Raw genomic sequence first — 19,396 nt, forward strand, 5'->3', positions numbered from 1 at the left:
GCGCTATATGTCCCAGGAATCACACAGTAACTTAGTGTTAACCCAGTAGCTGCTGTATAATATGTTTTTGCGCCTAATTTATGTGCCCCCCCTCTCTTTTTACCCTCTTCTACCGTGAATCTGCAGGGGAGAGCCTGGGGAGCTTCCTCTCAGCGGAGCTGTGGAGAGAAAATGGCGCTGGTGAGTGCTGAGGAAGAAGCCCCGCCCCCTCAGCGGCGGGCTACTGTCCCGCGTTTCTGTACAAAATTATGGCGGGGGCTCATGCATATATACAGTGCCCAACTGTATATATGCCCAACTTTTGCCAAGAAGTCCTAATTGCTGCCCAGGGCGCCCCCCCCTGCGCCCTGCACCCTACAGTGACCGGAGTATGTGAGGTGTATGGGAGCAATGGCGCACAGCTGCAGTGCTGTGCGCTACCTCATATGAAGACTGGAGTCTTCTGCCGCCGATTTTGAAGTCTTCTTGCTTCTTCCACCCGGCTTCTGTCTTCCGGCTCTGCGAGGGGGACGGCGGCACGGCTCCGGGAACGGACGACAAAGGGTGAGATCCTGTGTACGATCCCTCTGGAGCTAATGGTGTCCAGTAGCCTAAGAAGCAGGACCTATCTTCAGAGAGTAGGGCTGCTTCTCTCCCCTCAGTCCCTCGTAGCAGAGCCTGTTGCCAGCAGATCTCTCTGAAAATAAAAAAACCTAACAAAATACTTTCTTACAGCAAGCTCAGGAGAGCTCACTGAACAGCACCCAGCTCGTCCGGGCACAGATTCTAACTGAGGTCTGGAGGAGGGACATAGAGGGAGGAGCCAGAGCACAACAGTATCCAAATTCTTTCTTAAAGTGCCCTGTCTCCTGCGGAGCCCGTCTATTCCCCATGGTCCTTACGGAGTCCCCAGCATCCACTAGGATGTTAGAGAAAAATGGATTTAGGGATAAAAAAATTCTGAATGGGTCTGACAGAGCCATACGAACAGGCTTGAGTAAAAACTCCCTACCCTTGTTGGTGATGGGGAACTGTGAGCATCGCCTCTGAAGTAAAGAGTCTGGTGATTGGCCCTAGTAATACCCCTCTCCTTTCTTCTGAAACTGGTAAACCGTAGGTGAAGAAAAAAATGAGGGGGAGAACAGTCATCGGATCCAAGAAGGAATGGACCAAAAATGAGGGGCCACAATATGTACTGCGAGGAGCAGGAGAGGCGGATAGTAGACAAGTGGATTTACCCTATGTGTCTAGCTCCAGCCAAATAAATGTCACCTGAGAAGGGGAGAGCTTCTAATACCCTGTAGAATTTGCGTCTGCCGCTGGCGAAGCCATAGAGCTCTGTGGGCTGAGATTTCAGACGCAGAATACGAGAGATGAGCATGCGCACTGATCTAAGGCCTCGCCTAACATGAGCAGCAGATACACGAATAAGTACTGCTAGTGACACACATTGCTCCTAAAAAGCCTTTATAACCCAGGAACCAACAAGAGCAGGGCAAAGAACTACCTCTGCTACAGGGTAAATAGACTTGTAGTCCCCAACTTACGATTTGATGGTTCCGTAATGGACATAGCGCCAGGAAACGGGTAGTACAGTGCTCCTTGACTGACGGGACACGGAAGCTTCCCTGTTGGAGGAGTCTCCCACCGTTGTCTGCTATCAGTGAGGAAAAAGAGAAGTTTCCTAGCTAATGCTATCTGGTCATCTAATTCCTGTCGGGAAAGGGACCAAGGACCTTTGTTTTGTTTCCAAAAGGGAAGGTTGTGAAGGTCCCTGTCGGGGACCCTTAGGACCTGATGAACTGTCCTTGAGAGATGACCTCCTAATCCTCCTGTGGAGTGACTCCTGGAGGTGTTTCCCATCCTGAGGTGTGAGAGTCTGTTCCTCCTCCTGAGAGTCCTCGGATTGTAAAACAGACGGTAAAAGAGCCCGATGTCCTGTAAGACCCACGACGGCCGAGGTAGAGGCTGCTCCCAAACCGGTTATCTGTGACCTGGATAAATCAGAGCCGATTCTGCTGGAGGAGGGCCCTGCACAAGGAGAGGGTGAAACGGAATTCCCAGCCTCACTTCAGTAACACAACAGAGATACCCCTGCCTGGTGTTGTGTAGCCTTCGTGTTACACTTTGCACATGCCACAAAACAGGACGGAGTGGTTGGGAATCCATTGTAACATGCTCTCTATCAACTGAGCCATCCAGTATTTGCATTCACCCAGGAAAACGACAGGTATTCAGAAACAAACAGGCAGCAGGTGGCTGATACAGGAGACAGTAAGAGGAGCATCCGCATCCGCCCTGTGTGTGATATGTGTATATACTTATGTAGATTAGGGTACTTCTAAATATATATCTGCCGCAGAGACATATATATTGCCCATGCTCCCCCAGTGTTATACTCACCACCGCTGGGAGAGCTGGGTGCAGGGAGGTTCAGCACGGTTGGCAGAGAACCGTGCGTTCAGCAGCAGGGAACAGTGACGTTTGAGTCTAAAATGGTCGTACACAAGGGGCAGGATGCTGCAGAGCTTTTATTGAAGTCCAGCCACAGCTAAGCTCCGCCCCTTCCATTGTCCATTTGTGGAGCCTTTTTATAAAACGGTTCAGCGCTGCATAAAGCGAATGCTGCGGTTTGACTGTATGTAGGGGGTTTAAATCCATTAACCCCCCCCAAGCCAATTAAGAGCTGCCTGCAGACCCTAATGACGCCATATCTTCTCCCGGAGTCCCTGATAGGGAGCTGGGTAATCAGCTACAACAGGCAGCGACTGCCCCCCCCCCCCCGCAGATCCCACGTTACAGCAGACAGGGGCAGAGCGGTCAGCCTGTCCTCAATGCTGGTCTTGGCAGCTAAATTGATTTAATACAACATAAAAACAACTACTGGAGAAAGCTAAGAGAGAGAGAGATTGGCTCCCCGGGGACATTTCTACAACTGGTCATGAGGGGAAGGAGCCAGTCACATGTATAAACATAAAGTCCAGGCTCCACTTATCCACCCATCTATACCCCACTGTCCCCTAGGGGATGTAGGAGAAAATGGAAGTACAGCAGGCTAGAAACATGTATACCCCCCCGAGTAATGACAGACACCCCGGGGCTGCCCCAGAGGAACAGCCGGAGATTTCCTGCCTCTCTGAGCGGGGTGTAATCTCCATCTCAGGAACTGCCCCAGTCTGACACTACAGCAGTACAAGCCCGAAATCCTACCTGGGAGTCAGTGTCAGCATCATTATCCCGATGTACCGATGCTTCACTTCCGAGTGACCAAACCAGGAGCCTGGGGGAGAAGGAGAGTCAGCGCGTTATATACATCCAATGCCCCTACACACAGCCCAACACACACCCCTCACCGCTACACACAGCCCTACACACACCCCCCCTACACCATCACCCCTACACACAGCCCAACACACATCCCTACACACACCCCTCACCCCTACATACACCTCCTACACCATCACCCCTACACACAGCCTAACACACTCCCCTACACACACCACTCACCCCTACACCATCACCCCTACACACACCCCTCACCCCTACACCATCACCCCTACACACACCCCTCACCCCTACATACACCTCCTACACCATCACCCCTACACACAGCCCAACACACGCCCCTACACACACCCCCCTCACCCCTACACACACACACACCCTACACCATCACCCCTACACACACCCCTCACCCCTACACACCCCCCCTACACTATCACCCCTACACACACCCCTCACCCCTACACCATCACCCCTACACACACCCCTCACCCCTACACACACCCCTCACCCCTACACCATCACCCCTACACACACCCCTCACCGCTACACACACACACCCTACACCATCACCCCTACACACAGCCTAACACACACCCCTACACACACGCCTCACCCCTACACACAGCCCCTACACCATCACCCCTACACACACCCCTTACCCCTACACACACCCCCTACACTATCACCCCTACACACACCCCTCACCCCTACACCATCACCCCTACACACCCCTCACCGCTACACACACACACCCTACACCATCACCCCTACACACAGCCTAACACACACCCCTCACCCCTACACACAGCCCTACACACACCATCACCCCTACACACGCCCCTACACACACCCCTCACCGCTACACACGCCCCTACACACAGCCCCTACACCATCACCCCTACACACACCCCTCACCGCTACACACACCCCCTACACCATCACCCCTACACACAGCCTAACACACATCCCTCACCGCAACACACAGCCCTACACATAGCCCCTACACCATCACCCCTACACACACCCCTGACCGCTACACACAGCCCTACACACCTCTCACTGCTACACACAGCCCAACACACACTCCTACACATAGCCTAACACCCGCCCCTCACCACTACACACAGCCCTACACCATCACCACTACACACAGCCCTACACCATCACCCCTACACACACCCCTCACCGCTACACACAGCCCTACACATAGCCTAACACACAGCCCCTACACCATCACCCCTACACACACCCCTCACCACTACACACGCCCCTACACATAGCCTAACACACAGCCCCTACACACACCCCTCACCGCTACACACAGCCCTACACATAGCCTAACACACAGCCCCTACACCATCACCCCTACACACACCCCTCACCGCTACACATAGCCTACACATAGCCTAACACCCACCCCTCACCCCTACACACAGCCCCACACCATCACCCCTACACACAGCCCTACACCATCACCACTACACACACCATCACCACTACACACAGCCCCACACCATCACCACTACACACAGCCCCACACCATCACCCCTACACACAGCCCTACACCATCACCCCTACACACACACCATCACCACTACACACACCCCTCACCGCTACACATAGCCTACACATAGCCTAACACCCACCCCTCACCCCTACACACAGCCCCACACCATCACCCCTACACACAGCCCCACACCATCACCCCTACACACAGCCCTACACCATCACCCCTACACACACCATCACCCCTACACACACCCCTCACCGCTACACATAGCCTACACATAGCCTAACACCCACCCCTCACCCCTACACACAGCCCCACACCATCACCCCTACACACAGCCCCACACCATCACCCCTACACACAGCCCCACACCATCACCACTACACACACCATCACCCCTACACACACCCCTCACCGCTACACATAGCCTAACACCCACCCCTACACACAGCCCCACACCATCACCCCTACACACAGCCCCACACCATCACCCCTACACACAGCCCTACACCATCACCACTACACACACCATCACCCCTACACACACCCCTCACCGCTACACATAGCCTACACATAGCCTAACACCCACCCCTACACACAGCCCCACACCATCACCCCTACACACAGCCCCACACCATCACCCCTACACACAGCCCTACACCATCACCACTACACACACCATCACCACTACACACACCCCTCACCGCTACACATAGCCTACACATAGCCTAACACCCGCCCCTCACCCCTACACACAGCCCCACACCATCACCCCTACACACAGCCCTACACCATCACCACTACACACAGCCCCACACCATCACCCCTACACACAGCCCTACACCATCACCCCTACACCATCACCCCTACACACAGCCCTACACCATCACCACTACACACAGCCCTACACCATCACCCCTACACACAGCCCTACACCATCACCCCTACACCATCACCCCTACACCATCACCCCTACACACAGCCCCACACCATCACCACTACACACAGCCCAACACACACCCCCTACACACAGCCTTCACCGCTACACACACCCCTACACATAGCCTAACACCCGCCCCTCACCCCTACACACAGCCCTACACCATCACCCCTACACACAGCCCTACACCATCACCCCTACACACACTCCTCACCCCTACACACAGCCCTACACCATCACCCCTACACACCCCCCTCACCCCTACACACACCCCCTACACTATCACCCCTACACACACCCCTCACCCCTACACCATCACCCCTACACACACCCCTCACCCCTACACACACCCCCTACACTATCACCCCTACACACACCCCTCACCCCTACACCATCACCCCTACACACACACCCCACACCATCACCCCTACACACAGCCCCACACCATTACCCCTACACACAGCCCTACACCATTACCCCTACACACACCGCTCACCCCTACACTATCACCCCTACACACACCCCTCACCCCTACACCATCACCCCTACACACAGCCCTACACCATCACCCCTACACACACCCCCTACACCATCACCCCTACACACACCCCTCACCCCTACACACAGCCCTACACCATCACCCCTACACACACCCCTCACCCCTACACACACCCCCTACACTATCACCCCTACACACACCCCTCACCCCTACACCATCACCCCTACACACACCGCTCACCCCTACACACACCCCCTACACTATCACCCCTACACACACCCCTCACCCCTACACCATCACCCCTACACACAGCCCTACACCATCACCCCTACACACACCCCCTACACCATCACCCCTACACACACCCCTCACCCCTACACACAGCCCTACACCATCACCCCTACACACACCCCTCACCCCTACACACACCCCCTACACTATCACCCCTACACACACCCCTCACCCCTACACCATCACCCCTACACACACCGCTCACCCCTACACACACCCCCTACACTATCACCCCTACACACACCCCTCACCCCTACACCATCACCACTACACACAGCCCTACACCATCACCCCTACACACACCCCCTACACCATCACCCCTACACACAGCCCTACACCATCACCCCTACACACACCCCTCACCCCTACACACACCCCCTACACTATCACCCCTACACACACCCCTCACCCCTACACCATCACCCCTACACCATCACCCCTACACACAGCCCTACACCATCACCCCTACACACACCCCTCACCCCTACACACACCCCCTACACTATCACCCCTACACACACCCCTCACCCCTACACCATCACCCCTACACACACCCCACACCATCACCCCTACACACACACCCCACACCATCACCCCTACACACACCCCACACCATCACCCCTACACACACCCCACACCATCACCCCTACACACACCATCACCCCTACACACACCCCTCACCCCTACACACACCCCCTACACTATCACCCCTACACACACCCCTCACCCCTACACCATCACCCCTACACACACCGCTCACCCCTACACACACCCCCTACACTATCACCCCTACACACACCCCTCACCCCTACACCATCACCCCTACACACAGCCCTACACCATCACCCCTACACACACCCCCTACACCATCACCCCTACACACACCCCTCACCCCTACACACAGCCCTACACCATCACCCCTACACACACCCCTCACCCCTACACACACCCCCTACACTATCACCCCTACACACACCCCTCACCCCTACACCATCACCCCTACACACACCGCTCACCCCTACACACACCCCCTACACTATCACCCCTACACACACCCCTCACCCCTACACCATCACCCCTACACACAGCCCTACACCATCACCCCTACACACACCCCCTACACCATCACCCCTACACACAGCCCTACACCATCACCCCTACACACACCCCTCACCCCTACACACACCCCCTACACTATCACCCCTACACACACCCCTCACCCCTACACCATCACCCCTACACCATCACCCCTACACACAGCCCTACACCATCACCCCTACACACACCCCTCACCCCTACACACACCCCCTACACTATCACCCCTACACACACCCCTCACCCCTACACCATCACCCCTACACACACACCCCACACCATCACCCCTACACACAGCCCCACACCATTACCCCTACACACAGCCCTACACCATCACCCCTACACACAGCCCTACACCATCACCCCTACACACACCCCTCACCCCTACACACACCCCCTACACTATCACCCCTACACACACCCCTCACCCCTACACCATCACCCCTACACACACCCCACACCATCACCCCTACACACACACCCCACACCATCACCCCTACACACACCCCACACCATCACCCCTACACACACCATCACCTACTGTGACTCTTTGTCTTTGCCTGCTGCAGGAAATCCCGCACTCTGTCTGACGGAATCGCAAAGGAGATGCCAGGTGTGACCTTGAGAGTGTTAATGCCAATCACTTCCCCATCCTGGTGTAACAGACAATAGAAACGTGTCTTTATAGCAGTGAATGGCACAGCGCCCGTATGCCTCTTACTGTGTGATGTAACGTGACCGTATTCCTGCTGCTCCCTGCGCTCAGTGACTGTATTCTGGCACACCGCACCTGATCAGTGCCACCGCACCAGGATCATCCATCACCACCGCACCTGATCAGTGTCACCGCACCAGGATCATCCATCACCACCGCACCTGATCAGTGTCACCGCACCAGGATCATCCATCACCACCGCACCTGATCAGTGTCACCGCACCAGGATCATCCATCACCACCGCACCTGATCAGTGTCATCACACCAGGATCATCCATCACCACTGCACCTGATCAGTGTCATCGCACCAGGATCATCCATCACCACTGCACCTGATCAGTGTCACCGCACCAGGATCATCCATCACCACCGCACCTGATCAGTGTCACCGCACCAGGATCATCCATCACCACCGCACCTGATCAGTGTCACCGCACCAGGATCATCCATCACCACCGCACCTGATCAGTGTCATCACACCAGGATCATCCATCACCACTGCACCTGATCAGTGTCATCGCACCAGGATCATCCAGCTATCACCACCGCACCTGATCAGTGTCATCACACCAGGATCATCCATCACCACCGCACCTGATCAGTGTCATCACACCAGGATCATCCATCACCACTGCACCTGATCAGTGTCACCGCACCAGGATCATCCATCACCACCGCACCTGATCAGTGTCATCACACCAGGATCATCCATCACCACCGCACCTGATCAGTGTCATCACACCAGGATCATCCATCACCACTGCACCTGATCAGTGTCATCGCACCAGGATCATCCAGCTATCACCACCGCACCTGATCAGTGCCATCGCACCAGGATCATCCAGCTATCACCACCGCACCTGATCAGTGTCATCGCACCAGGATCATCCAGCTATCACCACCGCACCTGATCAGTGTCATCACACCAGGATCATCCATCACCACCGCACCTGATCAGTGTCATCGCACCAGGATCATCCATCACCACCGCACCTGATCAGTGTCATCACACCAGGATCACCCATCACCACTGCACCTGATCAGTGTCATCACACCAGGATCACCCATCACCACTGCACCTGATCAGTGTCATCGCACCAGGATCATCCATCACCACCGCACCTGATCAGTGTCATCACACCAGGATCATCCATCACCACCGCACCTGATCAGTGTCATCACACCAGGATCATCCAATCACCACTGCACCTGATCAGTGTCACCGCACCAGGATCATCCATCACCACCGCACCTGATCAGTGTCATCACACCAGGATCATCCATCACCACCGCACCTGATCAGTGTCATCACACCAGGATCATCCATCACCACTGCACCTGATCAGTGTCATCGCACCAGGATCATCCAGCTATCACCACCGCACCTGATCAGTGCCATCGCACCAGGATCATCCAGCTATCACCACCGCACCTGATCAGTGTCATCGCACCAGGATCATCCAGCTATCACCACCGCACCTGATCAGTGTCATCACACCAGGATCATCCATCACCACCGCACCTGATCAGTGTCATCGCACCAGGATCATCCATCACCACCGCACCTGATCAGTGTCATCACACCAGGATCACCCATCACCACTGCACCTGATCAGTGTCATCACACCAGGATCATCCATCACCACTGCACCTGATCAGTGTCATCACACCAGGATCATCCATCACCACCGCACCTGATCAGTGTCACCGCACCAGGATCATCCATCACCACCGCACCTGATCAGTGTCACCGCACCAGGATCATCCATCACCACTGCACCTGATCAGTGTCACCGCACCAGGATCATCTATCACCATCGCACCTGATCAGTGTCATCGCACCAGGATCATCCATCGCCACTGCACCTGATCAGTGTCACCGCACCAGTATCATCCATCACCACTGCACCTGATCAGTGTCATCGCACCAGGATCATCCATCACCACCGCACCTGATCAGTGTCACCGCACCAGGATCATCCATCACCACTGCACCTGATCAGTGTCACCGCACCAGGATCATCAATCACCACTGCACCTGATCAGTGTCACCGCACCAGGATCATCCATCACCACTGCACCTGATCAGTGTCACCGCACCAGGATCATCCATCACCACTGCACCTGATCAGTGTCATCGCACCAGGATCATCCATCACCACTGCACCTGATCAGTGTCATCGCACCAGGATCATCCAGCTATCACCACTGCACCTGATCAGTGTCATCGCACCAGGATCATCCATCACCACTGCACCTGATCAGTGCCATCGCACCAGGATCATCCATCACCACCGCACCTGATCAGTGTCATCGCACCAGGATCATCCAGCTATCACCACTGCACCTGATCAGTGCCATCGCACCAGGATCATCCATCACCACCGCACCTGATCAGTGTCATCGCACCAGGATCATCCAGCTATCACCACTGCACCTGATCAGTGTCATCGCACCAGGATCATCCATCACCACTGCACCTGATCAGTGTCATCACACCAGGATCATCCATCACCACTGCACCTGATCAGTGTCATCGCACCAGGATCATCCAGCTATCACCACTGCACCTGATCAGTGTCATCGCACCAGGATCATCCATCAAGACTGCACCTGATCAGTGTCATCGCACCAGGATCATCCAGCTATCACCACTGCACCTGATCAGTGTCATCACACCAGGATCATCCATCACCACTGCACCTGATCAGTGTCATCGCACCAGGATCATCCAGCTATCACCACTGCACCTGATCAGTGCCATCGCACCAGGATCATCCATCACCACCGCACCTGATCAGTGTCATCGCACCAGGATCATCCAGCTATCACCACTGCACCTGATCAGTGCCATCGCACCAGGATCATCCATCACCACTGCACCTGATCAGTGTCATCGCACCAGGATCATCCAGCTATCACCACTGCACCTGATCAGTGTCATCGCACCAGGATCATCCATCACCACCGCACCTGATCAGTGCCATCGCACCAGGATCATCCATCACCACCGCACCTGATCAGTGTCATCGCACCAGGATCATCCATCACCACTGCACCTGATCAGTGTCACCGCACCAGGATCATCCATCACCACTGCACCTGATCAGTGTCATCACACCAGGATCTTCCATCACCACCGCACCTGATCAGTGTCATCGCACCAGGATCATCCATCACCACTGCACCTGATCAGTGTCATCGCACCAGGATCATCCATCACCACCGCACCTGATCAGTGCCATCACACCAGGATCATCCATCACCACTGCACCTGATCAGTGTCACCGCACCAGGATCATCCATCACCACCGCACCTGATCAGTGTCATCGCACCAGGATCATCCATCACCACCGCACCTGATCAGTGTCATCGCACCAGGATCATCCATCACCACTGCACCTGATCAGTGCCATCACACCAGGATCATCCATCACCACCGCACCTGATCAGTGTCATCGCACCAGGATCATCAATCACCACTGCACCTGATCAGTGTCACCGCACCAGGATCATCCATCACCACTGCACCTGATCAGTGTCACCGCACCAGGATCATCCATCACCACTGCACCTGATCAGTGTCATCACACCAGGATCATCCATCACCACTGCACCTGATCAGTGTCACCGCACCAGGATCATCCATCACCACCGCACCTGATCAGTGTCATCACATCAGGATCATCCATCACCACCGCACCTGATCAGTGTCATCACACCAGGATCATCCATCACCACCGCGCCTGATCAGTGTCACCGCACCAGGATCATCCAGCTATCACCACTGCACCTGATCAGTGTCACCGCACCAGGATCATCCATCACCACCGCACCTGATCAGTGTCACCGCACCAGGATCATCCATCACCACTGCACCTGATCAGTGTCACCGCACCAGGATCATCCATCACCACTGCACCTGATCAGTGTCATCGCACCAGGATCATCCATCACCACTGCACCTGATCAGTGTCATCGCACCAGGATCATCCATCACCACTGCACCTGATCAGTGTCATCGCACCAGGATCATCCATCACCACCGCACCTGATCAGTGCCATCGCACCAGGATCATCCATCACCACTGCACCTGATCAGTGTCATCACACAGGATCATCCAGCTATCACCACTGCACCTGATCAGTGTCACCGCACCAGGATCATCCATCACCACCGCACCTGATCAGTGTCATCGCACCAGGATCATCCATCACCACTGCACCTGATCAGTGTCATCGCACCAGGATCATCCATCACCACCGCACCTGATCAGTGTCATCGCACCAGGATCATCCATCACCACTGCACCTGATCAGTGTCACCGCACCAGTATCATCCAGCTATCACCACTGCACCTGATCAGTGTCATCGCACCAGGATCATCCAGCTATCACCACTGCACCTGATCAGTGTCATCGCACCAGGATCATCCAGCTATCACCACTGCACCTGATCAGTGTCACCGCACCAGGATCATCCATCACCACCGCACCTGATCAGTGTCATCGCACCAGGATCATCCATCACCACCGCACCTGATCAGTGTCATCGCACCAGGATCATCCATCACCACCGCACCTGATCAGTGCCATCGCACCAGGATCATCCATCACCACCGCTCCTGATCAGTGCCATCGCACCAGGATCATCCATCACCACTGCACCTGATCAGTGTCATCGCACCAGGATCATCCATCACCACTGCACCTGATCAGTGTCATCGCACCAGGATCATCCATCACCACTGCACCTGATCAGTGTCATCGCACCAGGATCATCCATCACCACCGCACCTGATCAGTGCCATCGCACCAGTATCATCCATCACCACCGCACCTGATCAGTGTCATCGCACCAGGATCATCCAGCTATCACCACTGCACCTGATCAGTGCCATCGCACCAGGATCATCCATCACCACCGCACCTGATCAGTGTCATCGCACCAGGATCATCCAGCTATCACCACTGCACCTGATCAGTGTCATCGCACCAGGATCATCCATCACCACTGCACCTGATCAGTGTCATCACACCAGGATCATCCATCACCACTGCACCTGATCAGTGTCATCGCACCAGGATCATCCAGCTATCACCACTGCACCTGATCAGTGTCATCGCACCAGGATCATCCATCACCACTGCACCTGATCAGTGTCATCGCACCAGGATCATCCAGCTATCACCACTGCACCTGATCAGTGTCATCACACCAGGATCATCCATCACCACTGCACCTGATCAGTGTCATCGCACCAGGATCATCCAGCTATCACCACTGCACCTGATCAGTGCCATCGCACCAGGATCATCCATCACCACCGCACCTGATCAGTGTAATCGCACCAGGATCATCCAGCTATCACCACTGCACCTGATCAGTGCCATCGCACCAGGATCATCCATCACCACCGCACCTGATCAGTGTCATCGCACCAGGATCATCCAGCTATCACCACTGCACCTGATCAGTGTCATCGCACCAGGATCATCCATCACCACCGCACCTGATCAGTGCCATCGCACCAGGATCATCCATCACCACCGCACCTGATCAGTGTCATCGCACCAGGATCATCAATCACCACTGCACCTGATCAGTGTCACCGCACCAGGATCATCCATCACCACTGCACCTGATCAGTGTCATCGCACCAGGATCATCCATCACCACTGCACCTGATCAGTGTCATCACACCAGGATCATCCATCACCACTGCACCTGATCAGTGTCACCGCACCAGGATCATCCATCACCACCGCACCTGATCAGTGTCATCACACCAGGATCATCCATCACCACCGCACCTGATCAGTGTCATCACACCAGGATCATCCATCACCACCGCGCCTGATCAGTGTCACCGCACCAGGATCATCCAGCTATCACCACTGCACCTGATCAGTGTCACCGCACCAGGATCATCCATCACCACCGCACCTGATCAGTGTCACCGCACCAGGATCATCCATCACCACTGCACCTGATCAGTGTCATCGCACCAGGATCATCCATCACCACCGCACCTGATCAGTGTCACCGCACCAGGATCATCCATCACCACTGCACCTGATCAGTGTCATCGCACCAGGATCATCCATCACCACTGCACCTGATCAGTGTCATCGCACCAGGATCATCCATCACCACTGCACCTGATCAGTGTCATCGCACCAGGATCATCCATCACCATCGCACCTGATCAGTGCCATCGCACCAGGATCATCCATCACCACTGCACCTGATCAGTGTCATCACACAGGATCATCCAGCTATCACCACTGCACCTGATCAGTGTCACCGCACCAGGATCATCCATCACCACCGCACCTGATCAGTGTCACCGCACCAGGATCATCCATCACCACCGCACCTGATCAGTGTCATCGCACCAGGATCATCCATCACCACTGCACCTGATCAGTGTCATCGCACCAGGATCATCCATCACCACCGCACCTGATCAGTGTCATCGCACCAGGATCATCCATCACCACTGCACCTGATCAGTGTCACCGCACCAGTATCATCCATCACCACTGCACCTGATCAGTGTCATCACACCAGGATCATCCATCACCACTGCACCTGATCAGTGTCATCGCACCAGGATCATCCATCACCACTGCACCTGATCAGTGTCACCGCACCAGGATCATCCATCACCACCGCACCTGATCAGTGTCATCGCACCAGGATCATCCATCACCACCGCACCTGATCAGTGTCATCGCACCAGGATCATCCATCACCACCGCACCTGATCAGTGCCATCGCACCAGGATCATCCATCACCACCGCACCTGATCAGTGTCATCACACCAGGATCATCCATCACCACTGCACCTGATCAGTGTCATCGCACCAGGATCATCCATCACCACCGCACCTGATCAGTGTCATCGCACCAGGATCATCCAGCTATCACCACTGCACCTGATCAGTGTCATCGCACCAGGATCATCCAGCTATCACCACTGCACCTGATCAGTGTCATCGCACCAGGATCATCCAGCTATCACCACTGCACCTGATCAGTGTCACCGCACCAGGATCATCCATCACCACCGCACCTGATCAGTGTCATCGCACCAGGATCATCCAGCTATCACCACTGCACCTGATCAGTGTCATCGCACCAGGATCATCCAGCTATCACCACTGCACCTGATCAGTGCCATCGCACCAGGATCATCCATCACCACCGCACCTGATCAGTGCCATCGCACCAGGATCATCCATCACCACTGCACCTGATCAGTGTCATCGCACCAGGATCATCCATCACCACTGCACCTGATCAGTGTCATCGCACCAGGATCATCCATCACCACTGCACCTGATCAGTGTCATCGCACCAGGATCATCCATCACCACCGCACCTGATAAGTGCCATCGCACCAGGATCATCCATCACCACTGCACCTGATCAGTGTCACCGCACCAGGATCATCCATCACCACTGCACATCAGTGTCACCGCACCAGGATCATCCATCACCACTGCACCTGATCAGTGTCATCGCACCAGGATCATCCATCACCACCGCACCTGATCAGTGCCATCGCACCAGGATCATCCATCACCACTGCACCTGATCAGTGTCATCGCACCAGGATCATCCATCACCACCGCACCTGATCAGTGTCATCGCACCAGGATCATCCATCACCACCGCACCTGATCAGTGCCATCGCACCAGGATCATCCATCACCACTGCACCTGATCAGTGTCATCGCACCAGGATCATCCATCACCAACGCACCTGATCTGTGTCATCGCACCAGGATCATCCATCACCACCGCACCTGATCAGTGCCATCGCACCAGGATCATCCATCACCACTGCACCTGATCAGTGTCATCGCACCAGGATCATCCATCACCACTGCACCTGATCAGTGTCACCGCACCAGGATCATCCAGCTATCACCACTGCACCTGATCAGTGTCATCGCACCAGGATCTTCCATCACCACTGCACCTGATCAGTGTCATCACACCAGGATCATCCATCACCACTGCACCTGATCAGTGTCATCACACCAGGATCATCCATCACCACTGTGTCATTATAGTGTCATCGCACCAGGATCATCCATCACCACTGTGTCATTATAGTGTCATCGCACCAGGATCATCCATCACCACTGTGTCATTATAGTGTCATCGCACCAGGATCATCCATCACCACTGCACCTGATCAGTGTCACCGCACCAGGATCATCCATCACCACTGTGTCATTATAGTGTCATCACACCAGGATCTTCCATCACCACTGCACCTGATCAGTGTCATCACACCAGGATCATCCATCACCACTGTGTCATTATAGTGTCATCGCACCAGGATCATCCATCACCACTGTGTCATTATAGTGTCATCGCACCAGGATCATCCATCACCACTGCACCTGATCAGTGTCACCGCACCAGGATCATCCATCACCACTGTGTCATTATAGTGTCATCGCACCAGGATCATCCATCACCACTGTGTCATTATAGTGTCATCGCACCAGGATCATCCATCACCACCGCACCTGATCAGTGTCATCGCACCAGGATCATCCATCACCACCGCACCTGATCAGTGTCACCGCACCAGGATCATCCATCACCACCGCACCTGATCAGTGTCACCGCACCAGGATCATCCATCACCACTGCACCTGATCAGTGTCACCGCACCAGGATCATCCATCACCACTGTGTCATTATAGTGTCACCGCACCAGGATCATCCATCACCACTGCACCTGATCAGTGTCACCGCACCAGGATCATCCATCACCACTGCACCTGATCAGTGTCATCACACCAGGATCATCCATCACCACCGCACCTGATCAGTGTCATCGCACCAGGATCATCCATCACCACCGCACCTGATAAGTGTCACCGCACCAGTATCATCCATCACCACTGCACCTGATCAGTGTCACCGCACCAGTATCATCCATCACCACTGCACCTGATCAGTGTCATCGCACCAGGATCATCCATCACCACCGCACCTGATAAGTGTCACCGCACCAGGATCATCCATCACCACTGCACCTGATCAGTGTCACCGCACCAGTATCATCCATCACCACTGCACCTGATCAGTGTCATCACACCAGGATCATCCATCACCACTGCACCTGATCAGTGCCATCGCACCAGGATCATCCATCACCACTGCACCTGATCAGTGTCATCGCACCAGGATCATCCATCACCACCGCACCTGATCAGTGTCATCACACCAGGATCATCCATCACCACTGCACCTGATCAGTGTCATCACACCAGGATCATCCATCACCACTGCACCTGATCAGTGTCACCGCACCAGGATCATCCATCACCACCGCACCTGATCAGTGTCATCGCACCAGGATCTTCCATCACCACCGCACCTGATCAGTGTCATCACACCAGGATCATCCATCACCACCGCACCTGATCAGTGCCATCACACCAGGATCTTCCATCACCACTGCACCTGATCAGTGTCATCGCACCAGGATCTTCCAGCTATCACCACTGCATCATTATAGTGTCATCGCACCAGGATCATCCAGCTATCACCACTGTGTCATTATAGTGTCATCTCACCAGGATCATCCAGCTATCACCACTGTGTCATTATAGTGTCATCGCACCAGGATCATCCAGCTATCACCACTGCACCTGATCAGTGTCATCGCACCAGGATCTTCCAGCTATCACCACTGCACCTGATCAGTGCCATCGCACCAGGATCATCCAGCTATCACCACTGTGTCATTATAGTGCCATCGCACCAGGATCATCCAGCTATCACCACTGTGTCATTATAGTGTCATCGCACCAGGATCATCCAGCTATCACCACTGTGTCATTATAGTGTCATCGCACCAGGATCATCCAGCTATCACCACTGCATCATTATAGTGTCATCGCACCAGGATCATCCAGCTATCACCACTGTGTCATTATAGTGTCATCTCACCAGGATCATCCAGCTATCACCACTGAGTCATTATAGTGCCATCGCACCAGGATCATCCAGCTATCACCACTGTGTCATTATAGTGTCATCGCACCAGGATCATCCATCACCACTGTGTCATTATAGTGCCATCGCACCAGGATCATCCATCACCAGTGTCATTATAGTGCCATCGCACCAGGATCATGCAGCTATCACCACTGTGTCATTATAGTGTCACCGCACCAGGATCATCCAGCTATCACCACTGTGTCATTATAGTGTCATCTCACCAGGATCATCCAGCTATCACCACTGTGTCATTATAGTGTCATCGCACCAGGATCATCCAGCTATCACCACTGTGTCATTATAGTGTCATCGCACCAGGATCATCCAGCTATCACCACTGCACCTGATCAGTGTCATCGCACCAGGATCTTCCAGCTATCACAATCACCACTGTGTCATTATAGTGTCATCGCACCAGGATCATCCAGCTATCACCACTGCACCTGATCAGTGTCATCGCACCAGGATCATCCAGCTATCACCACTGAGTCATTATAGTGTCATCGCACCAGGATCATCCAGCTATCACCACTGAGTCATTATGGTGTCATCGCACCAGGATCATTCAGCTATCACCACTGCACCTGATCAGTGTCATCGCACCAGGATCTTCCAGCTATCACCACTGCATCATTATAGTGTCATCGCACCAGGATCATCCAGCTATCACCACTGTGTCATTATAGTGTCATCTCACCAGGATCATCCAGCTATCACCACTGAGTCATTATAGTGTCATCGCACCAGGATCATCCAGCTATCACCACTGCATCATTATAGTGTCATCGCACCAGGATCATCCAGCTATCACCACTGTGTCATTATAGTGTCATCTCACCAGGATCATCCAGCTATCACCACTGAGTCATTATAGTGTCATCGCACCAGGATCATCCAGCTATCACCACTGTGTCATTATAGTGTCATCGCACCAGGATCATCCAGCTATCACCACTGTGTCATTATAGTGTCATCGCACCAGGATCTTCCAGCTATCACCACTGCACCTGATCAGTGCCATCGCACCAGGATCATCCAGCTAT

General features: G+C 54.3%; 1 protein-coding gene across 2 annotated transcripts in view; it reads right to left on the reverse strand.

The window, feature by feature from the left end:
• Positions 1–19,396, reverse strand: part of HTRA2 (HtrA serine peptidase 2) — a 131,445-nt gene that overhangs the window by 36,734 nt on the left and 75,315 nt on the right. For both annotated transcript variants that reach the window (XM_063925997.1, XM_063926002.1), the window contains exons 5-6: positions 8,141–8,252; positions 3,190–3,259 (exon numbers count right to left, since the gene is read on the reverse strand). In XM_063925997.1, the coding sequence (XP_063782067.1) occupies positions 3,190–3,259; positions 8,141–8,252 (182 nt within the window). The remainder of the gene's footprint in view (positions 1–3,189; positions 3,260–8,140; positions 8,253–19,396) is intronic.

This window comes from Pseudophryne corroboree, chromosome 1 (genome assembly GCF_028390025.1).
Source record: "Pseudophryne corroboree isolate aPseCor3 chromosome 1, aPseCor3.hap2, whole genome shotgun sequence".
Classification (NCBI taxonomy): domain Eukaryota; kingdom Metazoa; phylum Chordata; class Amphibia; order Anura; family Myobatrachidae; genus Pseudophryne; species Pseudophryne corroboree.